Consider the following 15900-nt stretch of genomic DNA (forward strand, 5'->3'; position numbering starts at 1 on the left):
GAATCTTAGGATGGAAAGAGAGTGTGAAAACTGTAGAATAGTTTATCTGTTTACTTATATCTCCATGTGAAATTAGTAATGATTTAATGTATACACAAATTATAGGAAAAAAACAAAAACAGGATTTTAAGTTTTAGGACAAATGAAAAGTGGCTTTGTTGGATTTTGGGGGCTTATAACTTATATCCTCTTGTTAAAAATTAAAACAAATTCAGGCAGCTCATATCATCAGCCTTTAAAATGTTCTAAGTTTGTTTAAGGTTTTGATTGTCTATGTGATATTGTTCGTATGTAACGCTTTCAGTCAGAAGAGGAAGTGTTGTGCTGTTTGTTAGTCCCAGATTACTTTAGCCATGCTGCTTACCTCTATAAGGAAGATGAAGTGTTTGCTTGTTCCACTGGAACTGGAAGAATTTCTTTACCACAGGAGAAAATCGTATTTGGCATACAAGGTAACATGCAGGGCAGGGGGAAAAAATCACATTACATCAATACTTCCTAATTGAATGTTTTGCAGTATTTAGACTTTTCAGAGAGCAGAAACATATTTATGCTCCTTTCTCTCATGGGAGTTTCTCATGAGTGTATGGAGAAAGCACTGACATGTTGTTATTGACATCCAGTGTTGGTATTGCTTACCCTACAGTTTTTCAGATGAAAATGAAGTAGATCCACACTCTTGGTATATGAAAGGGTGGGGGTTTGTTTGGGGGTTTTGGTTTTTTGTTTGTTTGTTTTTTTTTTTAAGTTAACTTTGTGTAGAAGCTCAGCCTAAAATTCCTACTAGGTGCATGTGTCAGATGTCTCCAAGTATGTCATCCTTGACCTTCAGAGGTATGTTCAAGTAGGGTGCACACATCAGTCCTTAGGTAGAATTTGAACCACCTGAATCTTGATTTTATTCTTTTCTTTTTTTGGTCTGTCTTTTTTTTTTTTTTAACTTGCAGTATCTGGAAATTTGCATCTTGAGTAGCAAATAGTATCCACAGTTTCTGCAAGTCGGGTGCAGTTGTCAGTTACTGTTGGTTGGTTCATGACAAAATTTAATAATTGTCTATGAAACTGTTATATTTTGTTCTTAAATTTAAGTAGCATTTGTGTGCTTTTTTTCTTTTTTTCCCCTCTCCCCTCATCTTAGGAGATAGCATTTTAGGAGCAGGTTCCTGTACTAGCCTCCCCATCTTCTTTACCAAAAAAAGTGGACTTGTCACTATCTTCTCCAGGGAAAACATTTCTGTACTTCCTGAAGACCTTGAAGATTCCCTGTCCTCTTCTGTTGCTGCACCAAGAAGTGAGGTAATGGTTGTTTGCTTGGCTGGTTGAAAACTGAGGGTAGAAATAAAATGTTTCTATGGCAGTTTTGAATTTTCACTGTGGAAATCCTAGCTTGTTTGAGTTTTAAAGTTGGGTTTTTTTAAATGGAGACTCAAACACTTGTAATGAAGACAGTTTTCTTTTTACATCTGCCAGTTTGGGTAACCTTTTTGTTTTCCTTTGTTTTGAAGTCAAGATTTCTATGAAATGTATATTTTTTTCACAAAGATTTATTACTGTATGTCACTAGGCCTGATATAACACTACTGCAGAGACTCAGACTTTGTTCTTACTTTTTGATCAGGATGGTTTCTTCAGTCTTTTGTGTTTGTTCCTTTGTGCGTATGAGACTTTTTTCTTAGCACGCTGTGAAAAGCTTGGAGCTGAAAAGCTAAGCTGAGAAGGGCTATATAGTGGTTGTATATTGTTTCTGCTCTGTTATATAAATTTTTTTAATACAGTCTTGTAAAAATATGTTAAAGTATTTTTATTGATATTTTGTGCAATGTGTCTTTATTAAGCTCTTATTTACATCAAACATGTTGTCTTAAAAATGTGTGTGCCCTGGAGATGTCCCTGGAGTGGGAAGGAAGAATAGAAAAGCTGTTACAATATAAGAATTTCTATGGGGTAATAGTGAGTTTCAATCCTTATTCCAATTAAATCACCTTTTAAATCAGTTGTTATTAACTAGTATTTTAGTGTAGGACCTTTGTGGTGATTGCTCAGATGGAACTATATTTTTCTTATTGAACTAATCTTTAGTTAGATTTGTCCGCACTTATATTGTTTTTGTGGGTGATAGTACTTGTGAATACCTTTTAAACTCTGTAAAAAATGTTGGTTTTTAATTTTAAAATATTTAAAATTACTATAAAAAGTTTGACTGGTGAAATAAGTTGGCGTAAGTTCCTTGACAGTTTGTGTGAATTTTATTAAAATGCTTGAGGTCAAACCACTATATGACTTTCATTGAAATGTATCGTATGCAATTATGTTTGGCTTAATACACACAACTGCTTCCAGGTGGCATTTTTATTTTAAATCCATGTTGTTGCTACTTAGAAAAATTTTTTCATTTCATAATGATTTAGATTTGTCTCTCAGCTGAAGTTTTTACTTTGCATTTTCAGAGTCCTGCGTTTGACACAACCAGTAGGCTAGAAATTATAGCACAAGAAGATAAAACTAAATTACTGAAAGCTGCTTTTCTACAGTACTGCAGGTAGAAATTGCACTTGATTTTTTGAGGCTTTGTTTCTTTGCTATTCTTGAAGGCACTCTGAGTGAGAGATTGTCTTGGTAAAGATACTTTTGTGCTGTTTTAATTAAAGCTATTCTAATGACTAATGTTTAATATAAATCTTTATTAGGAAAGTGTTAGATACATCTTGAGCTAGTGACAAAGTGATCCAGATGGCTAGTGAAAGAAGCCATCTATAATCTCAATGACTTTTTGCTTACTCTGCATAAATTCTGTGAGGTTACATTACTGCCAGTGAAACAACTTTAAACTTTTGTTATTTTGACTTCCTTATTCTTTTAGTAAGTGGTGTTTTATTGTTAAAAAACATTCTTTCTTTTGCTTCCTCATTTTTAGGAAGATTTCCCCATTTGCATAACTGTTTTCAGTAATAGTTTTGAATATGTTTAATTACTATTTATGTGGCCATGGAGAGTAACTGGCATGGCAGATTCTGTGGCAAGGTGATATCTTTTCTAGGTTGACTGATACGGGGGGAGTGGAAGTGGAAGGAAATACACTGTTTGTCAAACTATCCTGATTAAAGCAACCTGACTGTTAGGAGGCGTGCAGTGCCTCTGAAAGGCTTGATGTTGAGATGAGTGATTGTAAACAAAGGAGGAAGAGGAGAGAGAAGATAAACAGAGCAGTAGACTTAGATTAATTATATTTAGAGGGGATTGTTTTCAGTATATATTGATTTAGGGGGAAAAAAAACCAAAAAACAAACCCACAAACCCTCTTAGGACTGATTTCCTTAAAGAGTCTTAAAACATGGAAAGAACAGATTTAAGATAACAGGAAGTAGGAGTGCTTTTGACAGAGCCGCACGTGAAGTAGAAGGTTATGAAGGGGATTAGGCACATACAATAAAGGGTATCAAGACAAGATCTGTAAACATGCACAGAATTTAGAAAGAAAATCTACATGTGTTCACAAGTGAACATGTCGGTAAACAGAACTGCTGCTGAAGATCGCTATAGTCCTGAGGTGACTGGAGTAGCTAAGGTCTGAGACCACAGGTAACAAATATGGAAGTTGCTATCACTGAGAATGTGAACAAGGGGATTGGAAACAGGGTTGGAAGAAAGTGGGAGGTAGTAAGGAAAACAGTGAAACAGTATGAAAGTTTAGTGTTATTTTGATTAAAATTTGGGTTATATTTATAAAAATAGAAGAAAATAATAATTTGATGTGTATAGTATTGAGTCACATTTTTTCCAGAAAAATGGTATGGTAAAATGAATGGAGGAATCTTCCACAGAACAGATGTAGCATTGGCCTGTCCAGATGGCCCAGCAGTTCATGCAGAGCAAATAATGGAAGGTTGTTTAATAGAAGATTCAGTATATTTCAGTTTTTAAAAGTATAGTTTGCTTTAGTAAACCTTTGTGCAATTTCTGGGTGCACTGCTGGCTTTTTATTTCAAGATACCTTGGTATATATAAACATTCAAACCAAAAAGTCTCATGAAAAATGTAAGTATTTCCAAAACCAGATAATCTGTTGGAATCACAGTATCCCTTCTCAGTCGGAATACTATAATTCTTAGTCACAAAATCAAATTGGTGCTTTTTGTGAATATTGCATACTTCTTACATAGAGTTCTTCAGTACAACTTCGTATGTTGGAGGTTTACGCATTTGGATGCTCTCTTACTTATTGACCTGAATAGAATAGGATTCTGTGAAATTATAGGAAATAAAAATAATGCATTATATTTGCTGAAACATTTTCCTGAGGGCTTTTACTCTATTGCCATTTGTGTGAGTGATTACATTTACTCTTGAGAAGATTTTAAAGCAAGCAGTAGAAATTTAGTGACTTTGTTACCAGAGACATCCAGACTTAGCTCTGTATGGTGAATCTTTTCTCTTAAATAATAATAATAATAGGAATAATAAAATAAAAAGTGACTTGAAACACTTCCTGGCTTGTGCTTTTTTGTTTTATAGATTGTGCAGCCTGCTTGCTTTAAAAGAATCTGAATACTTTTTATCCATAGAATCAGAATACCTTTTATCCATGATTAGTTTAAAGATTGCCCAAACAATGCTTTATGTTTATAACCTAAAGCACTTTACAAAAAGAATATTAGAAAATCCTACCGAGTGGTTCTTGTTCCTATAATCCTATCTATTGTTTTTATTTCACATACTTTGTGTTTCTTTTATTTCAGGAAAGATATAGTCAATGCACAAAGCATGGTGGTTGAGCTTTTTCCAAGTAATGCAGATCTGGATTCTGATGCCGAACTGGATAGGGCAGTGACTCAGATCAGTGTGGACTTAATGGATGATTATCCTGCCTCTGATCCAAGATGGGCTGAATCTGTACCTGAAGGTAAACGTAATGGTGGGAGGGTTTGGGGGTGTGTGTTTGGTGTTGGTTGGTTTTGTGGGGTTTTTTGGTGAAAAACTGTCTATAGTACTCTAGATAAAATTTTAACTTAAGCTTTGCAAAAAGGCATAGGTGTCTCTTGCCCTTTTCCACCACTAGACGTATTTCCAGAAAGGCTAAAAGATGCATCCTATGAGACTGCCAGAGAGAATTGCAGTCTAGTGTGGTTAGTTCTTGACTTCATACAGTAAACACAAATAGTGAAGAAAACATTTCTGAGGTTACTTTATTCAAGGGACAGGTGCCGTCACTTTAGTGTTTCCATGATTGCTTGGATAGATCTAAATTATTTTCCACAAATAGATAGATTGAGAGAAAGTGTTTATTTGCTTATGCTTAGCCCTTTGTCAGCATGGCTTCACAGCTTCTCGTAGGCATGGCTCCTGGGTAGAGTGAGCTCATATCCCTCTGGGGCATTGGTATTTATGTCTGCTTAAAAGAGGACTAGCGAAATTTATTTTGGAATATTCTTATACATAAAGGGTTAAAGCAGACACATTTTCAGCAAGAAACTTGTTTGTTCATGCTTCCCTGTCTCTTATGAACAGTGTTAATTTGAAACTGTCCCCAGGACCTCTAGGCAGCAGTTGCCAGTTACAGAGCAGAGACTTAGTTTGAAAGTTCATACAGTAAATAGTTATAGATGGATGATGCTTCCTGCTGTTGTTTCAGTGTGGCAGCCAGTTAGAAATTGTCAGGCATCAGATCCTTAGTATTTTCTGAATCAACTTTATTTTTAATTCAGTGGCTTATCTGCATTTGATCCTGCCTAAAGCAAGAAGTGAAAATTGATAGCTTCTTGGAAATAGTCTTGCTAATTTTGCTCATAGTGATAGTTCTTCTGTGCTTGTGTCTTGGTAGTCTTTCGGTTTAAAGGACACTTAGAATATAGAAAAATTCTGAAATAGGAAATTAAGTTGGGCTCTGAAGAACTCTGCTGAGGTGAGATACTTGTGAGAATACTTATGAGGAAGCTTCCATCATCCTTACTGGCTCATTTAAGGAGCTGATTGTCCAGATGGAAATGTTAGCTGGCTTTTCAGATGCAAGCTTATTTGAGGAAGAAGAAAAGTAGAGCTGTACTGGGCAACCCCTTATGTTGTGCAGTGGAATTGTGCAGGCAGTGCAGAGTCAGTTAGGTTTGAATGCTTATTAATGCTTTGTTTTGTAGTAGCTGTGGTCTAGGGCATAATAAATTTAGCAATAGCTAGTCCACAATGAAGATAAACATTTGAATCTGAATCTTACTAAAACTCCAATAAGCTGGTAAGCCGCTATTTTAGCATAATGAATCGAGTGCTTCAGAATAGTTGTACTGATCTAAAGATACTTGATTTCTTCTAAAGGCTTTACTTCAGCTACAATGGAGTTCAAAACCCACATTAAAAATAGCATGTTAAGCAAATATATAAATGTGTATGCATATATTTTAAAAAGTACCAGTGCAGTAACACTATAGAAATTTATAGAAACGTGTCTACCTGAGAGGCAAAAAAAAAAAAAAATTATCAAAGAAATGAAGATATCAAGTGCTCTGATCTAACATTTTTCTCTTTTTAGAAGCAGCTGGTTTCAGCAACACATCTCTGATTCTTCTTCATCAGCTAGAGGATAAGACAAAAGCACATTCGTTCTTCATTGAGTTTCTTCATCAGGTAAAATTCTACTGTTCTTTTGGTATCGGTAATATTTTTGTTATATTTCAGCACACACAGTAGAGTATTATTTTGTCTTAAAGTAATTCTTCTAGAACACTCTTTAAAGTGCATGTGGTGTGTGTTGGTTTTTTGTTGTTTTTTTTTTTAATAAAAGGTTGGTGTATTTGAACGCCTGGGCAGCTTTCCTGTACGAGGGATGCCGATGGCAACTCGTTTGTTGCTCTCTGAGCATGCAGAGAAGCTAGCAGCAGCTGTTGTTCTCAAGAATCACCATTCCAGGCTGCCTGATCTAGTGAATGCTGCTATACTGATGGCATTAAACAAAAGGGAGTGTGACATTCCACCAAGTCTTACCCCTGCAGATGTGTTCTTTCGAGAGGTAAGAAACCTGTTATTTCTGAATCATTGTATAGAATCGCATGTAGGAAAAGTAGCACTGCTTTAATGTGTACTTTGAAACTTTGTCCTTTAAAAATCAATTCAACTTCACACAATTTCCCTTTAAATAGGGATGGTGTGGTAGTATTTTCCTCACTTTAATGTACATACTTTTTATGTCTGCAGCTGAAACATGAATTCTGATTAATTTCATGTGGCAGAAGTAAAGTTATTACTATTTCCATCTAACCTACGTGCATGAGCAATGAAAAAGGGTGAAAGTGAAATTCTCTGGCACACCAGAAAACGTATGCTAAAATTATCATTTTTAAAGGGTGAACTGAAGAGTATGAAGCTTTCCAGATAGGCGAGCTACTTTGATGAGCTGTCCTGGATGGAATTGTATCAATTCAGTGTCTCATAATTTTTTGTCGTCTCTAACTTTAGTGAATCTAAGCTAGTTCTCAGTTTATGCTGCATTCCAGTCAAGCATCCAGTCTTTGTTTCTGTCTTCCTTCTTGAGAAGAACTATACACAAAACTCTTATTCCTAGGAAGTGTTTTCCTGTAGAGGACAGTAGTTGCTAATGGAGAAAAATAAATATAAAAGAAAATAGAAATAATAGTCTGCTATTTTAAAGCAGGTATGTTATCCCGTGTACTTTATCTAACAGAGCTTCTACTGCCAAATGTTTCAGAAGAATATGGAGGAATATTAATGGAAGTTTATGGAGTTGCCTTCAAAAAAGAGGAATTCTTTTTCTTCCGACTTAAGTCCAGAAATAAGGCATTCTTGTATTCTAAGTATTGTATGAAATATAAGCTATGATTTCATTATCCATTTGAGCAGCTGATACATTTTAATATTTTTTGGCTATTGATGTGGTTTCTACTAATATTTGTTTATTTTTTCTGTACAACTCATAACGTGGCTTTCAGGTATCAGCGGGTAATGAATGTGTTTGTGCTCAGTGCAATTTTTCTTTCTACATTTAAGGTGTCCCAGATAGATTCCATCTTTGAATGTTTACTGGAAGAAGAGGAACAAATCCTGAAAGATATGCCTATAGAATCAATTGAGTGGGCCCAGATAGTTGTCAATGTGAACAACATCATTAAGGTATAAAACTGCATTAAATAAAATGTTTGTGGAAGGGGAAGGAAATACCAGTTGAGGGCAGTACATCTGAGTTACTGATAGGAGAACAAAAGTGAATGCACTTTTCACATGTCCAGATATATTAGGAAGGAAAAGATGGTCTCATGCAGAATTAGGCACGTGCCTCTTCCTCCTGAGCCATTGCTAAAGAGAACTTGAGAAGTTGCAGTGTTGCTGGAAGTTGTGAAAGCATGAGTATGTAGCAAAGAGTGAAGAGCTTATGCGTGAGCACTGAGGTTTCTTGCTCAGATTGTGCTCATCTATATGACTGAGAAAATGGTGTAGAAAGAAGGGGGATATTGAAAGAATATTTCAGAATTATAGAAGGCAACATCTTTTACAGTCTGTGTATATGCAGGTAGACTTCAAATTACTTACGTCCTTGCCTTTAAATAGGACATGCTACAAGCTGCCTGTCAGTATCGTCAGTCCAGAGCCTCTTTATATAAAACAGGAGATCTTCCAGAAAGAGAACCTGAATATATTCCATGGACAGGTGAGAAATTACTAGCTTATTAATTATCAATCCTAAACAAAAATACTTTTCCTGAGTTTCAGAACACAAGGATTTAAATCTGAATGTTAAACTTACTGTTAAAAGCTGCTACAAGGTTGTCAGTAAGAATAGGAGAGGCTGAAGGTCTCATTTGGTGAACGAAATGGAATGAATCGATAAACACTTACTTTGTCCAGTATTGATGATAATTCTTTAAAACTTGTGTTGCAAATCTGACTACAAAAACAAAGTTTGGGAGACAAAGCTAATTTTTTTCTTTTAAGTATGCACTGGTTCTGGTAGGCAGACCTATAGGATACATTAAAATGAATCATAAAATGTTTTAAAAGGGCTGAGGATTCTCCATTTCCTTAAGTGTTTTCTTTTGATGGTTTAATAACATGAAAAACTATCAGGACAAACGTTTGTAGAAGCAAGCGCTTTCCAGTTGGTGCTTAAGCTACCCTGTGGCCTCTGCATATAAAATACATATGTTTAGTGCTCCCAAGTTAAAAATCTTTTGAAAAGCAGTACCCATGCAAGCTATTTTGGTGTGTTATGTCTTGATGGCTACATACAAGTATTTAAATCAGGTTAACAGAAGTTGCCTTTTTCTTGTTTGTATTCAATTCTTTGCTTACAGAGTGTGCAAGTGATTGTTTTTTTTCTGAAAAATGGCTGGTATTGATAGTTGACAGTGTAGATCTGTGAGTTTAGGGGGTGGGTTTGCTTCTGTTTTTTGTTTGCTACATTTTGGCCAAATTTAATATGTAAAGGTAGATGGGAGTATGTGTTTGTTTTGGATTTTTTTTAATTAGTATTGCTTTGATTTTTAAAACGTTTATTAGCATTTTTCTTTTTTTTTAATTCTACATAGTAATGTTTTTGTTATACTTCAGCATAGATTCCTGTGGTGATAGGATTATTGTTTTAATGTTCACTGTGTTGTTTTCCCAAGCATCTAGTGGCCTTCGTACAGCAATAATACGTCAGCACGGAATCATTCTGAAGATGGTGTACCCCCAGGTGGACAGTAACCTCCGCAGCATTGTGGCTGAGCAGTTGGTGGCACTGCTGGATTGTTTTCTAGATGGCTATGTTTCTCAGCTGAAATCTGTGGACCGCCCTGCTGATCAAGAGAGGTACAGCAATGTGGAAATGGAGTATGTGCAGAAAAGATCAGAACTCTTGTCTCCTCTCCGTAAGTACTGCCTCTTGTCCTTAATGCAAGGATTAAATGTTCCATTCGATGAGGAAATGATGCAAATCTGGTGGAGTGTTCTATTTGTTCTACATGTGTGCCTTCAGATTGTTTTTATGCTTTAATGGGATGTTTACAAAACAACAACAGATTACAGAATTGCATCCAAGACTGTACCCATGCCCATACCTCTAATACGACGCGTTGCTTCTTGAATTTTTTTCTTTTTGCTAACTTCTTATATTTTTCTGACAGGAATTTACCTTGTGCCAGCTGGCTGAGAGTAGACAATAAATGGATTTCTAAATGTTTATAGTGTTGCTAGTTGACGTAAAGTTATGTGCCTGAAAGTTTGTTCAGTGTTTATCAAGAAAAAGTTACTTTTTTGCATCTTGATTATTTAATAATCAAACCTGCTGTTCAATGTGGCAGATGTGGTCAGGTCTTTAATAAGTAATTGAAAGCAAAGACCCCTTATTAAGTGGAAATAACTCGGAGCAAATACATTTTAGTAAGCTTACAAAGTTCAATTTAAAAATGAATGCTATAAATAGAATAGTCTAATAATAACTGCCTTTTAATGTTCTTAAACTTTAAGAAAAGTCTTTTAAATGATCTTTGTCAGTTTTACTGACATTCATGGGCTCTGTTAGCTTGTAAATACATCTTATATCATTAGTTTAAACCTAAAGTTCATGCTTCCTTACAAACAGAATTGCGTGTTTTGCTAACTCTTATGTATTTGATTGAAACAGAAAGCAAGATTTTAAGTAACAGGATTTGTATTCAAAATATGTTATCTTTACGTGTTCTATTTGTTATACAACTTTGTTGCTTTGCATAATTAAGTGGATATTAATACAGATATTAAATCATGGGTTGATTTCCCCCCCCACCCCCCATTCCTTCCCCCAAAAGCACCAATAGCAGATGCTGCTAATTTTCAGAGCAAATAAGTAGTATACTGGCAATTTAGTATTCTACATGTCTCTTCTTCCCTCCTGCACTGGGGGACAGAGGTGGTAGGTATGTGAGCTTGCATGCACACAAGGTGTGGATCCAGTAAGGTAAACATTTCTTTAGGAATGTGTAAGTATCTTTGTGATGTAAACACTTGAAACTTGTTTTCATTTTTCTGGTCTCTGCTTTCAGTCATCCAGCAGCCATAGGTGAGCTTGTTTGATATAACTCTTTTTCTTCTTGGTTACTCAGTTTCTCTGGGGCAGTATCAGATGGCAGCTGCTTTAGCAGAGAAGTACTGTGACTTTGATATCCTGGTGCAAATGTGTGAGCAGACAGACAACCAGGCCAGATTACAACGTTACATGAGTCAGTTTGCAGATCAGGTAACTTTTTCCTAATTACTTTAGATAGTGTTTTATAATATGTTTGCACCTGAAATGTTGTAAAAGTTATGATCTGGGGAGTGTCTGTTTTTTTTAATGCATATGTATTTACATATACATACAGGAGGGTAATGTGGAAAATTGGAGTCAAGACTCACTGTGCAGAACTCAATGGCATATTTTACCCTGAGACCATAAAACCAGTCAGCAAAAATATGGGTGCTAGCTGTATGGGCAGTGGCTTTTCATGGGACCTTTTTCGTGCCTCAAACACATTGTCTCCCTCTTGACATCTTTTGGCATTGTGTGACTTGTTCACTGAGGTTCTGTAGTCGGTGTACTGTTGTTTTGTTAAACTAGTATAAATTTAAGGATCACTTCCAAAAGAGAAGATGAGATTGTTAAATGTATAAATAGAAAAGTACTTCAGAAGAGTAGGAAGATAGGGATGTTACTGTCATCTTCTTTTATTGTCCTGCCAGGTACTTGTTGGACAATTTTTCAATATCTGTCAAAATCTGGTGCAAAAACCTTTTAAGTGTGCTGAAAAATTGTAAAGCTTAAGGCAAAGGCAATAGAAACTACTTGAAGTGAGGGGGACTGAGGTAAAAGTTTCCTAATTTGAGAGTTGGTGAGATCAATTTTGTTTGGCTTTCCACAAAAAGTATGGAAAGAGAAATCCTGCAGTCTACAGGTTTCCTAATAAAGAGATTTCAGAAAGGTTGTTTAATAAGAACAAGCAGAAGTATTAGTAACAAACAGAAATTATAGTAAATGTTTTTAATAGTAAGGGTTAAGTACTCACACATGCTGCCAAAGAAGGGGATACATTCTCTATTCTCTTCAGATCCTTTTTTTTTTAAAAGGAAAAAAGTAACACTTTCTGAAAAGAAGTTACTTTAGCAAATGTAGAGCTGAATAGATCAAGTCTAATAGATAGAATATCAGACTGGTGGCCTCCTCAGACTTCATTTTTCAAATTGTTAGTGCAATTAAAATTTACCATTATTCTAAAATTACTCTAAGAAGACTAAGTTAAATCTCAAACATAAACCCTCATTAGTTATGTCACATTGTAGTTTTTGACGGTAAAATAGGTGTGTTTTTAAAAGAAGACATTAGTTTTCAACAATAACTGAAAGGAACAAGGCTGTAGGTTTAGCTGGAGGCAGGAGGGAATGTTTCAAAAACAGTGACAGCAGAAGCAAACATGTATGAAAGGAAGTAGTAAGCACAGAGTTCTGAGGGTGGAGGGAAGGAACAGGTTAAAAGATAAGATTAGAATTGTGGGTGGTGTGATATCTATTTCCATTCTTGTGGGCTAACGTGAAGAACTCTGCATTTGGTATTTCCTTCACTTCCATTGAAGGATAAACCCTGCTGTGCGTATCAGCATCTCCTGCACTGTAACTGATGAATTCTTTAAACGCTATTTCTGTCAGAACGCTTTAAGTTTTTTCATGAACAGTATGTTATTTTTGTGTGTGTGTGTGTCTTGTTTTGTTAAGCAGGTTCTTGCCATGTTCTTACCAGTTGTATCTTATGAAACATTTTGCCTTAGAAGACAGACAAGATATTTAAATGTACCTTTTAAAATCTACTCATATTCCTATTTTCAGAATTTTTCAGATTTCCTGTTTCGCTGGTATTTGGAAAAAGGAAAGCGAGGGAAGCTGTTATCTCAGCCTATTGCTCAGCACGGACAGCTGGCCAGTTTCTTGCAAGCTCATGAGCATCTGAGCTGGTTACATGAAATCAATAGTCAGGATTTGCAAAAGGTAGGTTTTCTTAATACAACCAAACTGAAATATTGTATGTTAAATGAGTCAAGTACATATTAAGGTACACAAATTATATAGTTCTGACTCTTCTTCATCAAAAGAAGACAGCTTATCTAGGTGATTTAAGGGACAGGTGACATGGATTATAAATGGAGTACCAAAAACTGCCCTCCAGGCACCATCTGGTATATCACAGAAGCCACTGCACCATGTAGTGGAAATTAGGGCTGCTTTTCATCCCATGTTGGTGGCTGATATTTTATATCAAGGAAGTTTTATAATACTGTGTGATCACATGGAATACATGGATTGGAGTTGGAAGTTTACAGGGAATATTAGTGGCATTATCAAATTATCCAGCAAGGGAAAACCTGAAATTTATATTTCAAAACTAACTGTTTAAAGCAAAGGAATTTGGAGGTATCACAAAAGTAAAAAGGGTATTGAATCACTCATATTCATAGTATAAAAGCAGGGTTTTTTAATAGCTAATGTGCTTGTGGATAGGTTAATGTGACATTGTTTTTAAACTTGATTCTTTGTTGCCTTGTAGGCTGCCCAGTTATTCTTTCCCTGCTTCCTGTCCTGTCTTCCCTTTCCCTGTGTTACCTTTTTTCTGCTAGATTTATGAATGCATTTCACTTTAGCAAATAAACTAAATCTAAAGAAAAATGGCTTCTTTCAATCCACATGCACATTTATTAAGCACACAGAGCATGGAAATGTTTATCCTACAGAAAATTGTAGGTTGATAAATACTTTATGCCACTTAAAAAAAACCTCCAAAACCCACACACAAAACCCAAAACCAAACCAACGAATAAAACCAACCAATAACAAAAAAAACCCAAACCCACTCCGAGAGTCTTGTAGTATTCCATTTGTGTCGACTGAGGTTTTGTCTCTTATAGCAAAGCACTATGAAGAGGGGACAAGGATTCTAAAATATACAAGTAGTTCAGTCTGGATAGCTTACTTCAGATGCTCAGTAGATGCTTAGAAGTTTTCTGGTCTTTTGTCCAACAGACAAATAAATTCTTGCCTAAGTGTTTGATCACTGCAACTGTTATAATTCTCTTTTTCAAATTCCTGAACTAACAAGTAAATCAATCTGTATGTGAAGTTGGCCTGTCAAAGCATATTTGCCTGGCTTTTATGGCAAAGCCTTGAATGAGATCCCAGAGGTGTAATACGTGAAGTTTCAATTTATTCTTTGATCATGAGAGAGTTTTTCTCGATTAGTAATGAAAATGGTTTTGGGGTATAATTGGAGTAGAGATGTATATCTCTTCCTGAAGAGTGTAATGCAGAGTTCTAATGTGCAAGTTGTACGACTTTTAAAAATAATGGTTACAGTATTACAAACAATAAATAGCTGTGAGACTAGTTCAGATTAAATCTTTATCTGTTAACCTTCTGATACTAAATTCTAAAACTGATTTCTAACAGTCTGTGGATGTGGCGCTTCAGGACATGGTTTAGGGGACAAGGTGGCGCTGGATTAATGGTTGGACTTGATGATCTTGAAGGTCCTTTCCAACCTTAGTGATTCTGTGATCTTTATTAATTTCAGGCTCACAGAACGTTGCAGACTTTAGCAAATATGGAGACCCGATATTTTGCAAAGAAGAAAACACTTCTTGGCTTGAGCAAATTAGCTGCACTGGCATCTGACTTCTCAGACGATATACTGCAAGAGAAAATAGAAGGTAAGAAATGAAAACAGAGCAAAGCGAAGAATAGGCTAATGAAGTTAATGAATTAGGATCGTGTTAATTTTGCAGATAGTTGATCTGTTAGGCTGAGGGCTCTAACTTAATGTGGTAAGGATAAACGGGCTGATGATTTTGCTCATTGCAGGCAGGATAACGAAGACAGCGTAAGGCAGTAACCTTAGTATTCGCATTCACCTGTCAGGACTATAAGCAAGGGAAACTTGTACCTTTCCATTTTTTCTGATAACATGCAAAATATTGGCATAAATAACAAGCTGCACAGTTTTTTTGAGAAGTCATTGGACAGTTCTGAAGTACATGAAGCTATGCTGTATATTTCAGATGCAAGGTAAAAATGATTTAATTTCTTAAAGCCTGTTTATTGAATGGCCCTCAACTCTGAATTCTTCTCAGGTCTTTAGACTCTTATGCTGAACAAGGAAATCCTGTACCTATGTTGTATTGTAATAATGTACCTGCAAATGTAGTGATCAAGAAGTGCTTTCTCAGCATCTTACTCTCTCTGTATCTAGAAAGGTTACAGTGACAGTGTTTCATTGTGCTCTAGCTGAAAGGATGTTAATGGGAAAAGTAGGAATTCCTGTTCTGCTTCATTACCAAATGCAATAGTTCTTCTGCTCTGCCATTCCTACCACTTTGGAAAATACCCTTTTCCTGATGCTGTTTGTGCAGCACATGTTGCTGTCAGTTTGTGAAAAAGCAATTCTATACTAATAATTAATAATAAATAATACTGGCCACCAGGGGAAAGCTTTGAAATATTACTCAAGGTTACTACTCAAGCTTACTGCTCTTTATCTGCGTATTTATCCATGTTTTGTACAACTCAAAAGAAAGGGTTCACACACTTGGCTGAAATTATTCCATTTTGATTGTTTTTGATTGTTTCTACCCAATAAGTTTATAACCTTGAAGCAGATTATACTGGAAAATAAAACAATCAAAAATGGAATAATTGAGATGGAGCAGGTCCATGGCTCAAGTCTTCAGCCAAAAGGTGGCTCCTAAAAATTGCAACCAACTTACTTTCCTGCATAGTGCAATAACTTCCCTCCAATACTATGTATTCTTCTTGTGGTTTTGATAAAAAAGAAGAGTTACCAGTCTGCATTACACCGGAAGCCTGAGTGGAAAGTAAGAACTAGTTCACCAGGATGACAATATTGAAGTGGAAGTATTTCTGTGCTAC

The 15900-nt window shown here is 35.7% G+C and overlaps 1 protein-coding gene across 1 annotated transcript in view; it reads left to right on the top strand.

Annotated features, from left to right (window-relative positions):
- The window catches only part of NUP133 (nucleoporin 133), a gene marked incomplete at its 5' end in the record, with an annotated part of 34886 nt that overhangs the window by 11008 nt on the left and 7978 nt on the right, over nt 1-15900 (top strand). The window contains 12 exons of the mRNA XM_081997848.1: nt 305-452; nt 1139-1296; nt 2448-2539; nt 4737-4900; nt 6518-6612; nt 6770-6994; nt 7990-8112; nt 8548-8647; nt 9606-9848; nt 11061-11194; nt 12814-12972; nt 14549-14684. Of these exons, the coding sequence (XP_081853974.1) occupies nt 305-452; nt 1139-1296; nt 2448-2539; nt 4737-4900; nt 6518-6612; nt 6770-6994; nt 7990-8112; nt 8548-8647; nt 9606-9848; nt 11061-11194; nt 12814-12972; nt 14549-14684 (1777 nt within the window). The remainder of the gene's footprint in view (nt 1-304; nt 453-1138; nt 1297-2447; nt 2540-4736; nt 4901-6517; nt 6613-6769; nt 6995-7989; nt 8113-8547; nt 8648-9605; nt 9849-11060; nt 11195-12813; nt 12973-14548; nt 14685-15900) is intronic.

The sequence above is a fragment of the Phaethon aethereus genome (genome assembly GCF_964289735.1).
Source record: "Phaethon aethereus genome assembly, chromosome: 3".
In the NCBI taxonomy this organism is placed as follows: Eukaryota; Metazoa; Chordata; class Aves; order Phaethontiformes; family Phaethontidae; genus Phaethon; species Phaethon aethereus.